At 49.2% G+C, this 16727-nt stretch overlaps 1 protein-coding gene across 1 annotated transcript; it reads left to right on the forward strand.

Annotated features, from left to right (window-relative positions):
* Positions 1-6976: 6976 nt before the first annotated feature.
* On the forward strand, positions 6977-8920 carry LOC135821767 (uncharacterized). The gene has a single exon (XM_065334768.1). The coding sequence runs from the start codon at positions 7449-7451 to the stop codon at positions 8364-8366; it is 918 nt and encodes a 305-aa protein (XP_065190840.1). The 5' UTR covers positions 6977-7448; the 3' UTR covers positions 8367-8920.
* The last annotated feature ends 7807 nt before the right edge of the window (positions 8921-16727 follow it).

Here is a 16727-nt window from a genome sequence, read left to right on the forward strand (position 1 = left end):
GACCCAACACGTACCTTCGTTATTAAAGTATTATCAGCCTCCGACTTCTTGTAAAATTATTATTATTATTATTATTACGAAGTAGTGGTTGCGACTTCGGCGATGATTTGTAAGAAATGGTTTGCTACCCACACCGGAGCTCGCGCTACATTATTCCGCCGACTTTACTTGACACTTGACTGACTCACGACTGCCATCCAGAGCACACGAGAAGTCCATCGAACCTTCGACTCGGCAAACCTGCAAGAAAGCACCACTCCCTGCTCAATACACAGTGTTTCGGGGAATTCACCCCTCATCAGTTGAGCTTGAGTAGGCTGAGGAAGATTGTGCCTGAAGAGCACCACTTATATAGTGCTCTCCAGGCACAAACATCACCAGGGATACAAACTTACAGAGACGCTCCGTTTCCAGCGCGACAAACACCTCGTGAACACCAGATAGCAGCGTGAGTCAGTGTCGCTCCTGGACGGTGAGACAGACGTCGAGGACCCTCGGTCATTCGCAACGCTGTCACCTCCAAACCAACTAGTCGCAAGCCCGCGCTGGGCACAACAGTACGAAGTAGTGGTTGCGACTTCGGCGATGATTTGTAAGAAATGGTTTGCTCCCCACACCTGAGCTCGCGCTCACCGTCCAGGAGCGACACTGACTCACGCTTCTATCTGGTGTTCACGAGGTGTTTGTCGCGCTGGAAACGGAGCGTCTCTGTAAGTTTGTATCCCTGGTGATGTTTGTGCCTGGAGAGCACTATATAAGTGGTGCTCTTCAGGCACAATCTTCCTCAGCCTACTCAAGCTCAACTGATGAGGGGTGAATTCCCCGAAACACTGTGTATTGAGCAGGGAGTGGTGCTTTCTTGCAGGTTTGCCGAGTCGAAGGTTCGATGGACTTCTCGTGTGCTCTGGATGGCAGTCGTGAGTCAGTCAAGTGTCAAGTAAAGTCGGCGGAATAGCGCGAGCTCCGGTGTGGGGAGCAAACCATTTATTATTATTATTTTAAGAGGTCGGAGGCGGATAATACTTTAAAGCGAAGGTAAGTTTTGGGTTGCAAGTATCCATGCAAACACACATCCAGTCCCAATAAGGCGCTTGTCAAAAGTATCCGAACGTTTTCGGTCCCTTCTCATCAAGGATTATACAGGGAATGGCTCCAGTTGGAAAGACTAAAACTTATAATATAACGTAAAGATCATGAGATAACAACACTCGTGACAAGGTGGAAAATTATCAAGTTCAGCACGAAACAAAAACTCGAAGGCAAATAATAATAGTGACAACAACATAGCGATCAAATTAAGTTACATTGTTAACACCTCGACGAGGAGTAACACCAAACAATTGAAGCGACAACACATTTTCCTTCTGTACGCAAAGTTCAGGATCTAAGTTACGGATATACAAAGCTTCTAACACAGCCAAATGCAACGCACACCTACCACGTGACAATATTGAGAAAACATTATCACTATACAACTCACGACAATTGGTACGGGCTGACAGATGTTGCTTGATTGACGAAGTGCGATTCTTAGCTCCGTTGGGTGTTGTCTCCTCCAATGTCCCGTCATCTCGCCTCTTCGTGGCATCACCGCTATCCGTCTCTTCGCGTTTCCGCGGCCTTCCACGTTTCTTGACACTAGCCGTTGGGTGCGCGATGCCCAGTGTCCTTTCAGCTACATGTACGTCTCCTCCATTGCGGATTTCTATTGAGCTTCTCACTCCAACTTACTTGTCCGGTGTCCGATATTGAGGTTCGTTTTCGCGGTCTACCACGTTTTCGAATATTGACTGTTGCTGTCACTTCCGTTTCATTCTTTCATTCTCTTTGTGCATTACTTCAAGCTCCAAAGTAACTCACATATGCTACCTGTACAATTCATTTGGGTTTTGGATTGATTTTTATAATATTATATTGATTTTTGGTTTTGGATTGATTTATTTTTATTTCATTTTCATTTAACTTGCCATATTTTGCGTGTGCATTTTTGCCTTCTTGTTCTTTTATTCCATGGCTGGTAGCCCTCATTCATAATATTGGTTGACACCAAGTGGAGAGAGGTGTGATAATACGATAGCGAGAGGAGTAATCGCGTGAATGTATACAGACCACACACACATACACGCACACACTAACACACACACACACATACACCCACCCACAACACCCTAACTTGCACACGGGCGCACGCACACACAGACACCCACAACACCCTAACTCGCACACGCACAAACACACGCACACACGCATATACACACACCTATAGACACATGTCCACACGCATACACAGGCATCTGCGTTCGTATGACAAATCTAAGCGCACACAAACTCCTGCAATCACGCGTCAAAAAACCCGCAGCGGTCATAGAAATTATACCCATTGGTTTTACATAGCAGATTCGGCGGAGGACGTTCATGTTCGTTGTAACTCTGAGTTTCATGCCGCTAGGCAATCATCAGACAACTGTTTTTTTGTACACTTGCTACTACACAACAATATTAGGTCTTGGGTGTACATATCCCATAGTCGGCAAGAGAGGAGATGCATGAAGGTGTGTGTGTGGGGGGGGGGGGGGGTCGAACCAGGGAGTAGGAAAGAGCCGGTGTTATTGCACCCTGGTTCGAACCAAGCTAGACCAGGCCATGCATCAGAAGTACCTTAGATAACATGTTGCAGCGTGCACAATACAAAGATATTGTGAGCTCCAATTGGTGTGGCTCATGCACGCAGCAATACCACAGGCCAAACAGCTGGACACAGGCAGACACTGTCAACATATCCGCATACACCCGAGTGGAATGGAAATGAACTACTGTATTGGTAAATTGTCTGAGATGGAGTAGTCAGCAGTAGAAGTCAGCAGTAGAAGTTAGCAGTAGAAGTCAGCAGTAGAAGTCAGCAGTAGAAGTCAGCAGTAGAAGTCAGCAGTAGAAGTTAGCAGTAGAAGTCAGCAGTAGGAGTCAGCAGTAGAAGTCAGCAGTAGAAGGAAGAGTTTAAACAAGAAAGACTGCCACAACAGGACTCCATTCCTGGTGCAGATTCGAACCCATGGTTTAGTCGTTATTGCATCACCGTAGTCAAAGGCAGTGAAATGTAAGACTTCCCACGGTGCCATGCACGCATTCTCGTGCCCTACTCATTCACCTGTCATGCCAGCAACACAACTCCAGGTCATCAATATTTAGATTGAAACTCTCCCACCGATTCCCCATTCCATCTTAGTAAAATATCGATACAGGCCATGAAACCAAGAGTACTACTTTATGTGTACATGATCCAATGCCTGTTTGCCAACAAGAATAACATTGTATGTGTGTGTGTGTGTGTGTGTGTGTGTGTGTGTGTGTGTGTGTGTATGTGTGTGTGTGAGAGAGAGAGAGAGAGAGAGAGAGAGAGAGAGAGAGAGAGAGAGAGAGAGAGAGAGAGAGAGAGAGAGAGAGAGAGAGAGAGAGAGAGAGAGAGAGCAGTAAAGTCAAGACTGCGGACTGGCAAGCTAGAATCTTATTCATTCAGTTTGATGGTGATCTTGCCCGAGTTTGGTACTGTGATGTCGGACACTACTGCATAGCTTGCCGGGGTGCCATCCGGTGATGGTCGAAGTGCCGTCACTGTCACACTCTCATCCGGTGAGCCAACCACATCGAACGAAATGCCCTCTGTGATGCACGCATACTGAGAGGGGAATCTTTGAGCTGAAAGGGGGACATACTTTCCAAGCTCTCCTAGCAGCAGCCAACCACTGGGACAGAGCACGGGCCAAACCATAGTAAGACAGGGTGTGAGGTCAGACTCCTGGCTCACTCGAGCAGGCACATCCAATATCTTGTTGTCTCCGTCAGCTTTCAAGTCTGACGGGAAAGACACAGAGCTAACACAAGCCTCTGCAGACTGGTTGTGAGAACAAACAGGCTGGTTCCAGCGCATACGATAGACAAACGTCGTGGTACTGACTGCGATAGCTGCTTTCTCCGCTCCTTGCACTGCAGAATGGTCGAAATTCACAGGTGGCCAGAGATCCATGACGGTGAGAGACCACGTATCTTTCATGCTAAACGAAACTATGATGTAAGCAGTACTCTGTTCCATGCTGCCACAATACGTCATGTAGACATTCCCTGGAGGTGAGTTCTGGGCACTGAACACTGCATTCACTGCTGTCACAGACTTTGACGGCTTGAGCAGTGTGCCGTCCTGGCGGCATGTTCGCATCAGAAGCGAGGCGTTGGATTTGCCAATGGCGTCGCTGAATCCGACCGGGCCCATGGAAAGTATGGCAAGTATAGTGTGGAGCTCACACGATGAGTTGCTATGATCTGGAGGACATCCACGCTTTCTATCGCAGCCACCTAGTTCTGGACCAAGCGGTGAGTTGTCTGTGGACCAAAATGTATCTTTGGACGGTGCAACGCCAAGTGCCCACATCAGAAAGGAGCTCTCGCCGATGTTAAAACTACCGCCATAGTAGAAATCATTGCTGGCACGGAAGTTGGTAACACTTGGCAGATCGAGCGAGGCGAGGACATTAGTTGGTGTGGCCATGCACCATTGTTGTGGAATTTGACTTTCAACAGCAGCCCTGTCCAAACCATGCATCCAGGACTCAATAGCAGCAGGTGATTCACGGAAAGCTGGCATGCAGTTGTAGTTCTGATTCAAGAAGTCTGGTTCAAAGGATACCATACCCATTGCCTTGCCATAGTGAAACAGCCATGTGTAGAAATCATAGGCCGTGTCGGGAGCGGCGTCCTTGAACACAAACATCTTGCAACCGGGCAGCGAGTTGTTACTCTGTACCATTGTGAAATTTCCGCCGTTACTCTTGGCATACTGCGTGCCATTGCAGAAGTATGGCGCGTAGAGTTGAATGGGCACTCCGAGCTTCTGCTGGAACTCAGCCACAGTCATGATGTCATACCTGCTGTTGGGTATCCACTCCCCAATACACCATGGAGCACCGCCGCCTGTACCCATCCACCAGTCACCTTGATGCGACAAGTAGCCGATATCCACACCAATGCTGTCTAGGTACTTCTTCTCATCGAGCAGTGTAGTAGCACAATCCTTGCTGCAGAAGCAGTACATCGCGCCGTTGTCAGTTTGATAGCCGATTTTCTCTAAAGTGATATCCGGAAGTTTTCTGAACCCGCCGGGCTGTGCATGAGATGATTGCATAAGCTGTCCCCAGTCAAACAGTGTTCCAGTCACACCCTTGTCGCCATAGTGAAGCAGGAATGTTTGACTGAAGTTTGTAGGCAAGCCGAGGACAGATTGACTGATACCCGGCAGCCAGTCTACATGATCGCCATTGTACTTTTCATTTGTTTGACTCGACGACATGAAGTGATCAAAATAGGACAGAACCACAACATCAGCATGGTCCACAAGTGCGTTGGCGTTCACGTAGACATGTGGACCTGAGGTTGTCCCCGTAGAGCTGCGTGGATCTCTCTGCGCCCCAGAGAATGTCCCACGCCACGACAAGAACGATGCATTGTTTAGAAAACTGTCTTGTGCTATGCTGAGTGCCGGGAAGTTGGTGATGACATTGGTTGCGTTGTCAGACTGTGTGCCAGTCAATGCTGCACCTGTAATATTGTAGGTGAAGGAGACCGCTGTTCCACTGTCATACACTTTGATAGAGGTCTGCAGCTGTAGCTGGCTGTCCAAAGAACTCTTCCAGCTCGTGCAGATTCCAGAAAAACTACCGATCGCATCCACACCCATGCAAGGGTTCTGTCCCTCCATTATCAGCTTATCAGTCGCCGTGGACGGAGCATCGCTGGCATGCCAAGAACCGCCAGCAAACATTGCCACACCGCGTCCGGAGAATAACGGCTTCTTGTTCAGTTGCACGCTGTACTCGTCATCAGTCATGCTAATGCCCAATGGCTGGCCATCGCAAGGAGCTGTTCTGAGAACGAGCACAATGAGACTGAGCGAAATCAAGACCATTTCTAGAGGTCTTGATGTATTGATGCTTGCCATATTGGCCACGGCTTGATCTCTTGTGTTTGGCTTTTAGCCGACGCCTACTATTGTATTTGTAGGGAAAAAGAGAGAAATTATAATTATAATTATTGTCAAAGGGCCTCTGCTTTCAGGCTAGTGTAAAGTGCTCCTCGCAAACGTGTTTCCTCTTTCAATAAGAGGCTAACGCTAACGAAATACTTCAGCGACAAACGGCACCACAGTGAGCACGATCTTCGGCTTCGAAGCAACTAACGTTCCTAAAAGAGGCACACATTTCATGGAACTAACTATTACTTCTCTGTGGCTAGGAGGAGAAGATTGGCTGTGTCACGTGTGTGTCTGCATGGTCTGTGGCCGTGGTTCACTCAAACAGCAAACGAACGATATCGATAGCCTGTTATACGTTAGTGTTACTGTTAGGCTTAGGCCCGAAGTAAGGGGCAGGGCAGGGGTTTGTCGGACCTGAATGTCACGTGACTGACTTGAGGCAAGTGATTGACCGGCACCATGCGTAGATCTACCAGGGAGTCGTCAAAAATCGGGACGACTCCCGGCCGGCCCTAGGCCCTGTCCATGAATCCACTGAGTCTGTAGCTCTGTCCAGATACTCCTGCAGTCAGTCACTAGCACTCCAGTGTCCAGATCAGGCCATTCAGGGAGTCGTTTATCGACTCCCTGCCAAACTCGCGAATTTGGTTTTTCGATTGAAGTCCCTATGACCCTGGTTAGGCCAGGGCCTGGTCCAGATACGGATACTGAGCATACTACTTGTAGAGTCATAGATTTATAGTGCAGCAGAACTGCACTGTACTACTGACAGTAGTACTGTAGTCTGCAGTCTGTGCAGATCAAGTAACACTAATAATAATAACAGTTAGTACATGTACATGTAATAGTACTCTTTTGTTTGAACAAGTCTGGACTCGTCCTCACGTGCATGACTGCTGAGATACAGATACACGTAAACCTACAAGACAGTTCTAGTTAGTGTATAGTAGTACTACTACTAGTACTGTAGTAGTAGGCCGGTTTGACCTCTTTCACTCTTTGAATGTGGTTAGTTTTAGTGCGTAGATCTGCGGATCTTGTAGAGAAATACTCGAGCAGGGATTTCTGCCTCACCCGTGTGCGCTTCATGCAGGTCGTGAGTGAGACTCCCTTGTCTACTGAAACAGAGTGTGCAAGTTGGTCACGGTTCAAGACGATGGCCCTGTAGAAGATAAGTAACCTGAACTGTTCCAAACTAAAAAAATTCAAGGATTAGTTTATCCGTCCTAAAACATTGTCATATTCGCTAGGACTGGTATCAATTTTGGATTAGTGACGATTTTGTTGCTATTTACTAAGTGTTGAATCTTTAAAAAAATCCATAGTGAAAAAATCATCAATAAATCTTAGTGATTATTATGCACTATGAATGAAAGCTGCAGCAGATTTACCATCAACACCGCTTTACCCGTGATCAATACCGATAATAATGAAGCGAGCATGTTCCTCCCTACCTATCAGCGGTAGTAACGGTAGCAGTATTGTGAATAGTGACGGAGTGAGCTCTGCTGCTGGCACCAGCAAATACTTCCCGGACGCACCCGCAGCCAAGAGACGAGCACGCTCTACGACTGCAACAGCAGCGGCAGAAACAACAGCAGCAGCGGCGGCCAGTAGCAAGGCTAATGATGACCGCAGCACTTCAGCCTCGGGTTCAGGCTCAGCTAGCACCTGTTCACGGCTGAAACGCGAGTTCTTTGATGTTGACTGTGAAAGTCTTGCAAGAAAGCTTTTGGGCTGTCTGTTCGTTCATCGGATTGACTCCGGCAGTGGTCCTGCTAAAGAGATAAGAAGTCGTATAGTGGAGACAGAAGCGTATCTTGGCGGCAGTGACAAAGCAGCGCACTCGTACGGTGGCAAGAGGACACAACGCAACACAGCAATGTACATGCAAGCTGGAACACTCTATGTGTACATGCTGTACGGAATGCATCGCTGTGTCAATGTCTCCAGCCATGGTGACGGTGCTGCTGTCCTCCTTAGGTCCGTGGAGCCTGCGGACGATGAGAGTGAGGAGGAAATGCGCCGCAGCCGAGCCAAAACGCCCGAGGCTGCGAAGAAGCTAAAGCCGAAAGATATTGCAGCGGGACCAGGACGACTTGGCGCGGCAATGGGCATCAGCCTCGACATGACTTGCATGGATACGACGACAGATGAGTCATCCGTATGGTTCGAAGGATCTCCGGATGGTGGTGATGGGTCTTGTAGTACCAGTCAGATGGTGATCAGTAAGCGTGTAGGAGTGGACTATGCAGAGGAATGGGCTGCCAAGCCGTTACGATTTTACCTGGCTGACAGTAAGTGCATCAGTGTCCGGGACAAAGCTGCAGAAAGCCTGCTGTTGTAATCTACGCCTGACACCATGTAGTCAGTAACTGATGAGAAACTAGACCTGGTACGTTAGCTAGCTTGAATGGGTTGGTGGCTGTGTTCCCTCTAGGCACTGTGTGACGTATCATGCAAGTCTACACGTATTCATTGCAAGTGACTACTAGTCACGGGAATGTGACGTAAACTTTTGTCACAAACCACTTCTTTACTCCTGTGTATGTCATAGAAAACATCATCTGGCATGATGTGTCATCTAATATTATAATTATTATTACAATTTACAAATTATTATTTACAATCATTTGACCATCCTGAATGCTTTGGCATGATAACAGCCATGGACATGTATGCGGCGATTACAAAGTCGGCTGCCAATACGATAGGTGCACTGTAAGAGTTCTTACCATGAGATACTTTGGTTGAAAGGCTTGTAATATGAGTGCGCACTTAATGTTATTCACCACTAATTATTACGATTTTATCTCCGCGTCCCCTGCCTTTTTCATTCTTTTCATTTTCACGCAAACTCTACCTGGGTAGAGGAGTGTACAAAAAAAGTACTTCAAAGTATGTGTTATTGACTGAGTCCATGGGATATAGCACCAGGTGCTGTTTGTCTACATAGCCGGCCATGTCACGAAGTCCGACAATGAAAGCTTGTACTATGAATTCCAGTGTAGGCCAGTAACAGTAGACTTCACCCAAGGTTCAGGTACTCTTTGGTACATGTCCCAATCTTACCACCATCAGTAAGCCTGACCACATGCATATCAGTCTGTTCCAGTCGAAATCGGAAAGGTTCTAGTTATTTTTTTGGATTGGGTTTCATGCAGCGGATGAATTTACAGACCCTTCGCCATCATAAATCGAATGATTTGGCGGCCGCCATTAGTTAGAGTTCAGTGATTCTGCACTGAAGAGCTATGCGTGTACCCATTTTATTGCCAATAATATTGGGCAATGATGTACGCAACCTCACTCTTGCACAGTGCTGCAATCGCGACTCTATGCTTTGTGAAACTTTACCTCACAAAATGCAGCATGGCCGGGCCAGATAACTCAGTGCACGACTCATAAGCCCAGCACTGCCTGTGGTGGGTGTGTACTGAGCCTGTACTGCCTGTGGTGGGTGTGTACTGAGCCTGTACTCAGTGTACTGCCTGTGGTGGGTGTGTACTGAGCCTGTACTGCCTGTGGTTTTTTACTTTTTTTTTTATTATTTTTTTTAACAGGCGGTAATTTTTATTAACTCTCAAAATAGAAATGAAAAACGTAAAATGTTTGGCACCTATGAAGTCAGGGGATGGCCCACGCCTGGTAAAAAAACAATGAGGAGTTAAATACAAAGAAAACGAACTGAAAATACAAAAGTAAATGAAACACCATTACCAAAGAAACTGTACTGTATCATGTACACCGTTTATGGCACCAGGGCACATTCAGCAGCCGCCAGCACAGCCGAACCAGACAGATGTCGAGGCGGGTTCCGACGGTGACCACGTAGACTGGCAACCATTGCTCGAACAAGGCAAAAGGAGATCTTCGCCCGTACAAAAGCCATCATAACCGGGAAAGGTTCACGGCGCTTTTCACACAGCTTGCTGGCAATCCTGGCAAAGAGTGCCGAAGCAGCTTTCCCCTGGCCGCCAGTGGTTGCAAAAACCACGGGTACAAACGAGGAATGCTCCACCTCCAGGACTCGCCGTTCATACTTACGCCTCTTCTCCTGCTCGTGCTTTCTGTAGACAGACGGGAGAGTAAGGTTTCGGTTGGAGGGGACAAAAGGGTTAAACACCCGAACATCAAACATTGTCCTCTCTAACCTACTCCCATACACTCCACGTGCTGCCACATCAAGACGAGCATGAGCCTCCGTGTTGGCCGACCGGAGAGGGAATGTTTCACCAGAGAGGGGTTCCAACTCTGGCTCCACGCTGACGTCATGCGCAACCTCACGCAACAGATTAGCGGTTAGATCCCGGAGCTCGTTGTGGCGCATCCCAGTGAATCCTCCGATGGCACATGATAGGGCATGGGTGGTGTCGAAGGGCTTTCCACAGGTGCAGTGAGACGGCAACCGGGGAGGGGTCCAGCCGTAGCGCAGACATAGGGCATCCCGGAAGCCAGCCTTGTGGATGGTAAACTGGAACCGGCGAGATAGCCGACTAGTGAGCCAACTGGAGGCACCTTTCTCTGCGGCTAGATCCAGAGTCCGCCTGTGGTCGTCACTCAGGGTATCCCTGAGGGAGGAGAGGGCCATTGCCTGATCTTGGCGATTAGCTGTGCGTTGGGCCGCCTTGGCTGCCTTGGTGGCAGCAACAACTTCCTCGATGGATTCCTCCTGTCGAAGGAGCTGCTCGACTAGAGGTCTGGTGACAGCCGTAGACGTGTCGTACTGCTGGGAAAGGGTCCCTGGGTTTAGAATTCCCAAGCCACCATGACGACACGGAAGCGCCAGGATGGCACGTTCTTCCTCGCCAGGGGCCTGGCGACCAGTCAGTGCAGGGAGGAAAACTTGCCTGATGGAGTTTTCCAGCGGTGTCAAGAGGTCCGCGATGGCTGGCATTGTCCTCGCAAGGAATGACCACTTATGGCGGAGACCATGGGTAAGGACAGCGTAAGCAGCCTGAGGTTGAGACGCCGCATGTTTGGCGAGGGTCTGCAGCTCTGTGCACCATGTGTCAACCTTCTACGACACGTAACCGTCGCAGAACAGGGCAGAGCCTAGGGCAGCACCAAGATGACGATAGCCGTCCGTCCGGATGTTGACCCCGGTTGTGGCAAACAATTCTGTTGCTAGCGCAAGATGTTGTGGCTTCACGAGGAGAACGTACTTTGACGGGTTGATGTCGTAACCATACCTGGTGCCTCGATCTACTAGGATGGACCACCAGGTGCGCATTCGTCGGAGAGCGCCGGCTGAAGTTGCGTCATCGGCATACCAGGACTGCATGGCCCCAGCTGCGGCGGCTTCCCGGATCAGTGGCACTGTGCCAAGCGCATACATTGGCATAGCCGCAATGGGTCTCCTTGAGTGGTGCCCTCAGAAGACAGGATCACCTCTCCTCCAACATACAGGTGAGCTGGGGAGCGGTAGGTGTTGATAACAGCTGGCGCGAGCTCAGGACATAGCCGCTGAACATTGCGCAGGCAAACAGCTCTATTTAGGCGATTGAATGCGTTCGTTGCATCCGCGAACAGGACTCCCTCCGTGTGGTCATCATCGAAGGTGGTCTTCACCGCATGAATGGCGGCTTCCACGCCGCACTCTTGCCCACCGCATAACTGCAGACAGCCAACAGCACTCTCTACTGCCGAGCCAACAATTTGAAGTATGGCTTTGCCCAGAATGCGGCGAACGACTTCCCCGATCCCGATAGGCCGAACACCTGGCTGCTTGTCCAAAGGCACTAGACGGCAAGCCACATAAGCTTCCAGTGAGATGGGGTCCACATACTTGGTAGCTATTCGCCTGGCACAGGTAACCAGAGCATCGCAGAGTGCATCCGAGGCTGAGCGGAAGGAAGTGCAAATCTTTCGCCAATTGGCTGCGTCCATGCCTGAAGGCCCGGCTGCACCATGCGTGCGCAGCGCAGCTTGGCGAATAACGTCCCTATTGAGTGCCGTGAAGATGACCGGATGTGGTTGAGGCAGAGGCTCTCCGTCCATAACTGCGTCTTCGTTTAGAGGTGATGCTGCTGGATGCTTCTCTCGAAGAATCTCTCGAACGGTGTGGTCACCTATGACATTGTCAAGGCGATGCAGGTCGCCCTTACTGTCGCCGTCAAGCATACGTGTGGCAGAGCCTATCTTTCCATCCATGACCAAGGCGGCAAACCTCCTTGCGTCACTGTCGTCTTTTGCTCGCTCTTCCCTGCTGAATTTGTTTGTAGCCTCTCGTATCTGTTGTTGGATTGTATGAGCTTCAGTCATCACCTCATCGATATCTCCAGTATCCCAGCTCGACAGTCTGCGTTGGAGGCAATCAGCATGCTCTCGGCTGTCTACCATACGATATGGCTGTTGAAGCATTACCTGTGTAGCCACCATCGCTACCTTGATGGACACACCCTCGCCTGCCGCTGCATCACCAAAGCACTGGTATAGACGAGCTATGATGTTAACATACTTCTCACCAGTTGCGCCCGATGGGACACTAAACAGATTCGGGCGGAAGTGAACTGCTTCAGCATACGCTGCGTTGATCACCTGGCGGGATGAATCGAGATCAAAATTCCCTATGCGTAGGTCACACTCTGCGTTCTGGTAAGGTGGCAAAGGAAAGCGGGGTTCTTCCCTGGGCTCATCGTCCGCCAGTGTCGCAAGGAGAGCTACTTGGCTGTCCGTGACTGTGCCGTGGGTCACCTGATCCTGTACGTGAAGGAGCTCAGCCGAGTCAGCACCGGAGTTAAAGGGGAAGTTAAGGCAAAAATTAAAATTTCACCAGTTGTAGTCTTCGGGGTGCTGAGTCGAATGGTCTTGGTCCGAGAAAGCTGAGACGCTCCCTTCCGACTTGAATCCCAATCGAACTCGCGCACTTCCACCGAAACTGGGTGACTGCGCCCTACGAGATGGGGATTTGTATGCAAAATGTCACTAAAAGCGCCATTTCGTTCTTATAAAAGCACGGATGACCGCCATTGGCCCATATGTTGTACTCTTTTGGACGCTGAGTCGACTGGTTTTGGTCCGAAAAGGCTGCGATGCAGCGTTCCTCCTTTATTCCCAATCGAACATGGTTGAAGAAGCGGTCACGTGCTCCTGGGTGCCAAAATCACCTGGTCACCACGCCAGCAGGCGACAACTTTCACACCAAGGTTCAACTCGAGTGACAGGACTGCACCCAAAAAAGGTCAAGACAGGCTGTAAGTTGTACCCTGCAGGCACGGTGACCAGGTGACTGGTGTACGCAGGAGCACGTGACCGCTTGTTCGACCATGTTCGATTGGGAATTAGGGGCGAACGCTGCATCGCAGCCTTTTCGGACCAAAACCAGTCGACTCAGCGACCAAAAGACTATAACATATGGGCCAATCGCGGTCATCCGTGCTTTTATAAGAACGAAATGGCCCTTTTAGTGACATTTTGCATACAAATCCCCATCTCGTAGGGCGCAGTCACCCAGTTTCGGTGGAAGTGCGCGAGTTCGATTGGGATTCAAGTAGGAAGGGAGCGTCTCAGCTTTCTCGGACCAAGACCATTCGACTCAGCACCCCGAAGACTACAACTGGTGAAATTTTAATTTTTGCCTTAACTTCCCCTTTAACAGGGTCTTGTACGGGGGTGCTGTGCCCCGCTAAAGTAGATCTACCTGAGAGGCTGGCTGTCGACGGTTGGAGAGCAGGCGACGGTGGGTTACTATCCTCTGCTGTCGGTCGAGTAGCTGGTTCGAAAACTGGTACGGTACGGGTCACTGACGCTGTGGGCGGTGGTTGTTGAGATGACGGTTGAGACGGTTGGGATGTCGGGCCGGGTGAGCTGTTGTTTCGGCATCGATTTTTCTTGGATGGGAGACAATTCCTGCATCCTCGACCCCCCTTGTGGCATTCACACCGGACGCAGGTGCCGCTGCCATTGCACCGGCAGCAAGTGGCACTCTGCATCAGCTGGTTTGCCGGCCTATGCCGGAGCCGCGCTGGAGCCGGAAAATCCACCGAAAAACTACAGCTACAAAAACGCGTGCCTACCCTGCAAAAGCCGAAAATGAATGTGGTGGGTGTGTACTGAGCCTGTACTGCCTGTGGTGGGTGTGTACTGAGCCTGTACTGCCTGTGGTGGGTGTGTACTGAGCCTGTACTGCCTGTGGTGGGTGTGTACGAGTCGTACTGAGCCTGTACCGCCTGTGGTGGGTGTGTACTGACTACTATACTGAGCCTGTACTGTAATCTGTATACTGGCGGTAGAGTAGTGTGGTGGGTGTGTACTGCAGTGGTACTGGCTGTAGAGTAGAAATGATGATCATGTGAATGATGACCACGAACATACCAGCAGTTGCATGTAAGACAACATACCAGCAGTTGCATGTAAGACATCCAGGCGCGTGCGCCGGTGCCCTTCAAGGGGGGTTCGGGGGCCTACCACGGGAAAAATTTCAAAAAATGAAGCAAAATCCTGCATTTTGAGCGAAAAAAAGGGGTTCCGGGCACCCAGGAACCCATACGGGGCACGCGCCTGACATCGCTATGGTCTCTCCTGTATGTATATTATGTACATGAACAGAACAACAAGGACAATCAAGGCTTGTCTGCTGCTACTTCAAGTTTCATGCACTCGCAATCATCAGGCAAAAGTTTGTCCTTGCTGTTCTGTTCTGTATTATGCTCCGCCTCCGCGGTGTTGAGCACTGGCAGCACACTGGATACGTCCTGCGGTGTATATGTACATGTAAAGCTGTCCGGAGATTGACAGTATAATGTGAACTTGGAATAGGTCTAACTCGGATGGTGAGCCATTGAATTAAATTATGGTGAAAAAAGGAGGACAACATTTTACGAGTTATGACCAACTGTCCACCAACAGCTGACTGTATAAGATCTGGTTACGTCGGTGGAGACAGTTAGTCATAATGCGTAACATTTTGTCCTCCTTTTTTCACCATAATGGAATAGGCCTGCTAGAGATAATTATGACTACTTGTAAGGAAGTCGCTTGTATCGTCGCTACATCGATGATTGTCTGGTAGTATGGTGTCATGGTCTTGTCAAGTTGATGGAGTTCGTGCAGTACTTGAGCAGCAGACACCCAGACATACGCTTCACAGTGGAACACACCCAGCAGAATGTCTCGCACACAGTCCGCTACCTCGACTTGTTTGTTTGTTTGAAGTTTTATTTTACATCGCAAACCAAACGGGCATTGATGCCCAATATTATGATGGCGATAGAATAAAAAGTGTAGCTCGATAAAGCTTCACTTGCGAAAATGAGAAAACAGTCAAAAGGAAGTATTTGTACCGGTAATTACAAGTCAAGTTCCAACGAAGTAACAATCAGGGAGAAATAGGAAGATGAGGACCTATGCCAGAGGGAGGTGCTATTCGGCCATATTAACCGTAGAAAAACACTTTCAGCAATCTTGTCTATCTCTGTGGCGAGTGGTGTTGTGCAGTGGAAGTTGTTCGTTAAGCCCAGTCATAGTGGCAGGGGTCACTGAGGGGTGTCGGAAGGTATTCTAGGGTGGTACGGTCAGTAGCCCTTTCCCAAAGATGCTCGCCACTTTTTTTCGCAACTTTTCGTTGTTTAGGAAGAAATCGCAACTTTCGCAACTTTTCCGCGACCTTGGCCATATGGCATGGGGTCAAAAGGTCAAGTCCCGAACTACATGTCGGACAAATTAAATGCATACTCGCTCATTTCTCGACTGCCTTGAGACTCATTTCAGAGAAACGGTAGATCAACAGTAATATGATAATATGCATTCCCTCTTCCGTGCCCTGGAATGATGTAGGATACATGCAACAGGCTACTGGCACTGTGTACAGTGGTGGTTCACAGCAGGAAGGGGTGTACGAGTTTGCTGTCGCTGCACTTCTGCTCCTTTTTTGGTGTTTTTTGTACAAGAACTCTCCAATTTGCTTTTAAAGTAAGTTGCGACATGAGGAACTTTTGAGCTTTTCCTGAAAATATGGATGCGATTTCAGCAACTAGCACTTGTTTTGAAACGGTTGCGAAAAGCATAAGTTGCGAAACATTATGGCATCTTTGGGAAAGGGCTAACGGTCAGCATCTGAAGTACAGTTTACTCGTGGGGGGGGGGGGAGGGGGGGGGAGGGATGGCAGAGCCGAAAATGTTGGAAATTTAGAGTCCAGGTCAGTGTATTTTATTGATTCACTGGGTACCTGGGGCAAAAAGTGGTACGGTCAATACCGTAGTGACCGTACTGTGTCCGACGCCCCTGAGTGGTGTCCATCTATTGTACGAGTCTTCATTGCCATTGGGGGTGAAGCGTTCGGTTCCCCAGGAGCAGTTTCGACGCGCAAACAGCAACGCGTCAACCGACAGGGGAGGGAGCGGGGAGAGAAGAAGATCGAGACATTACTATGAGACAACGACTACTCACAACACGCTATTCAAGCAGCCAAGCACCATGCAAGCACACCAAGACCATTATCCACCAGACAACGACAACAATCGTACACATCCATCATCAAACTGCCCTTCGTCAATGATCGTTTGGCACGTGATGTTCGTCGTACGGTGAGGTCTTTCAGTAAGGATGTGCGTGTGGTGTTCCAGTCCGGTCGGTCACTAAGGGACATGTTGGTATCGTCATCATTGTCCCGTCCTGAATGCCCGAAGGAAATGTATAAGAAGAGAAGAGGGAGGGGACGACCAGTTCAATGTCGTGCATGTGATGCTGGTATGGAGAGTGGTCAAT

The sequence above is a fragment of the Sycon ciliatum genome, chromosome 1, assembly GCF_964019385.1.
Source record: "Sycon ciliatum chromosome 1, ocSycCili1.1, whole genome shotgun sequence".
Classification (NCBI taxonomy): Eukaryota; Metazoa; Porifera; class Calcarea; order Leucosolenida; family Sycettidae; genus Sycon; species Sycon ciliatum.

What these genes read in the sequence shown, in the direction of transcription:
- LOC135821767 (XM_065334768.1), top strand. Translation starts at nt 7,449, where the DNA reads ATGAAGCGAGCATGTTCCTCCCTACCTATCAGCGGTAGTAACGGTAGC.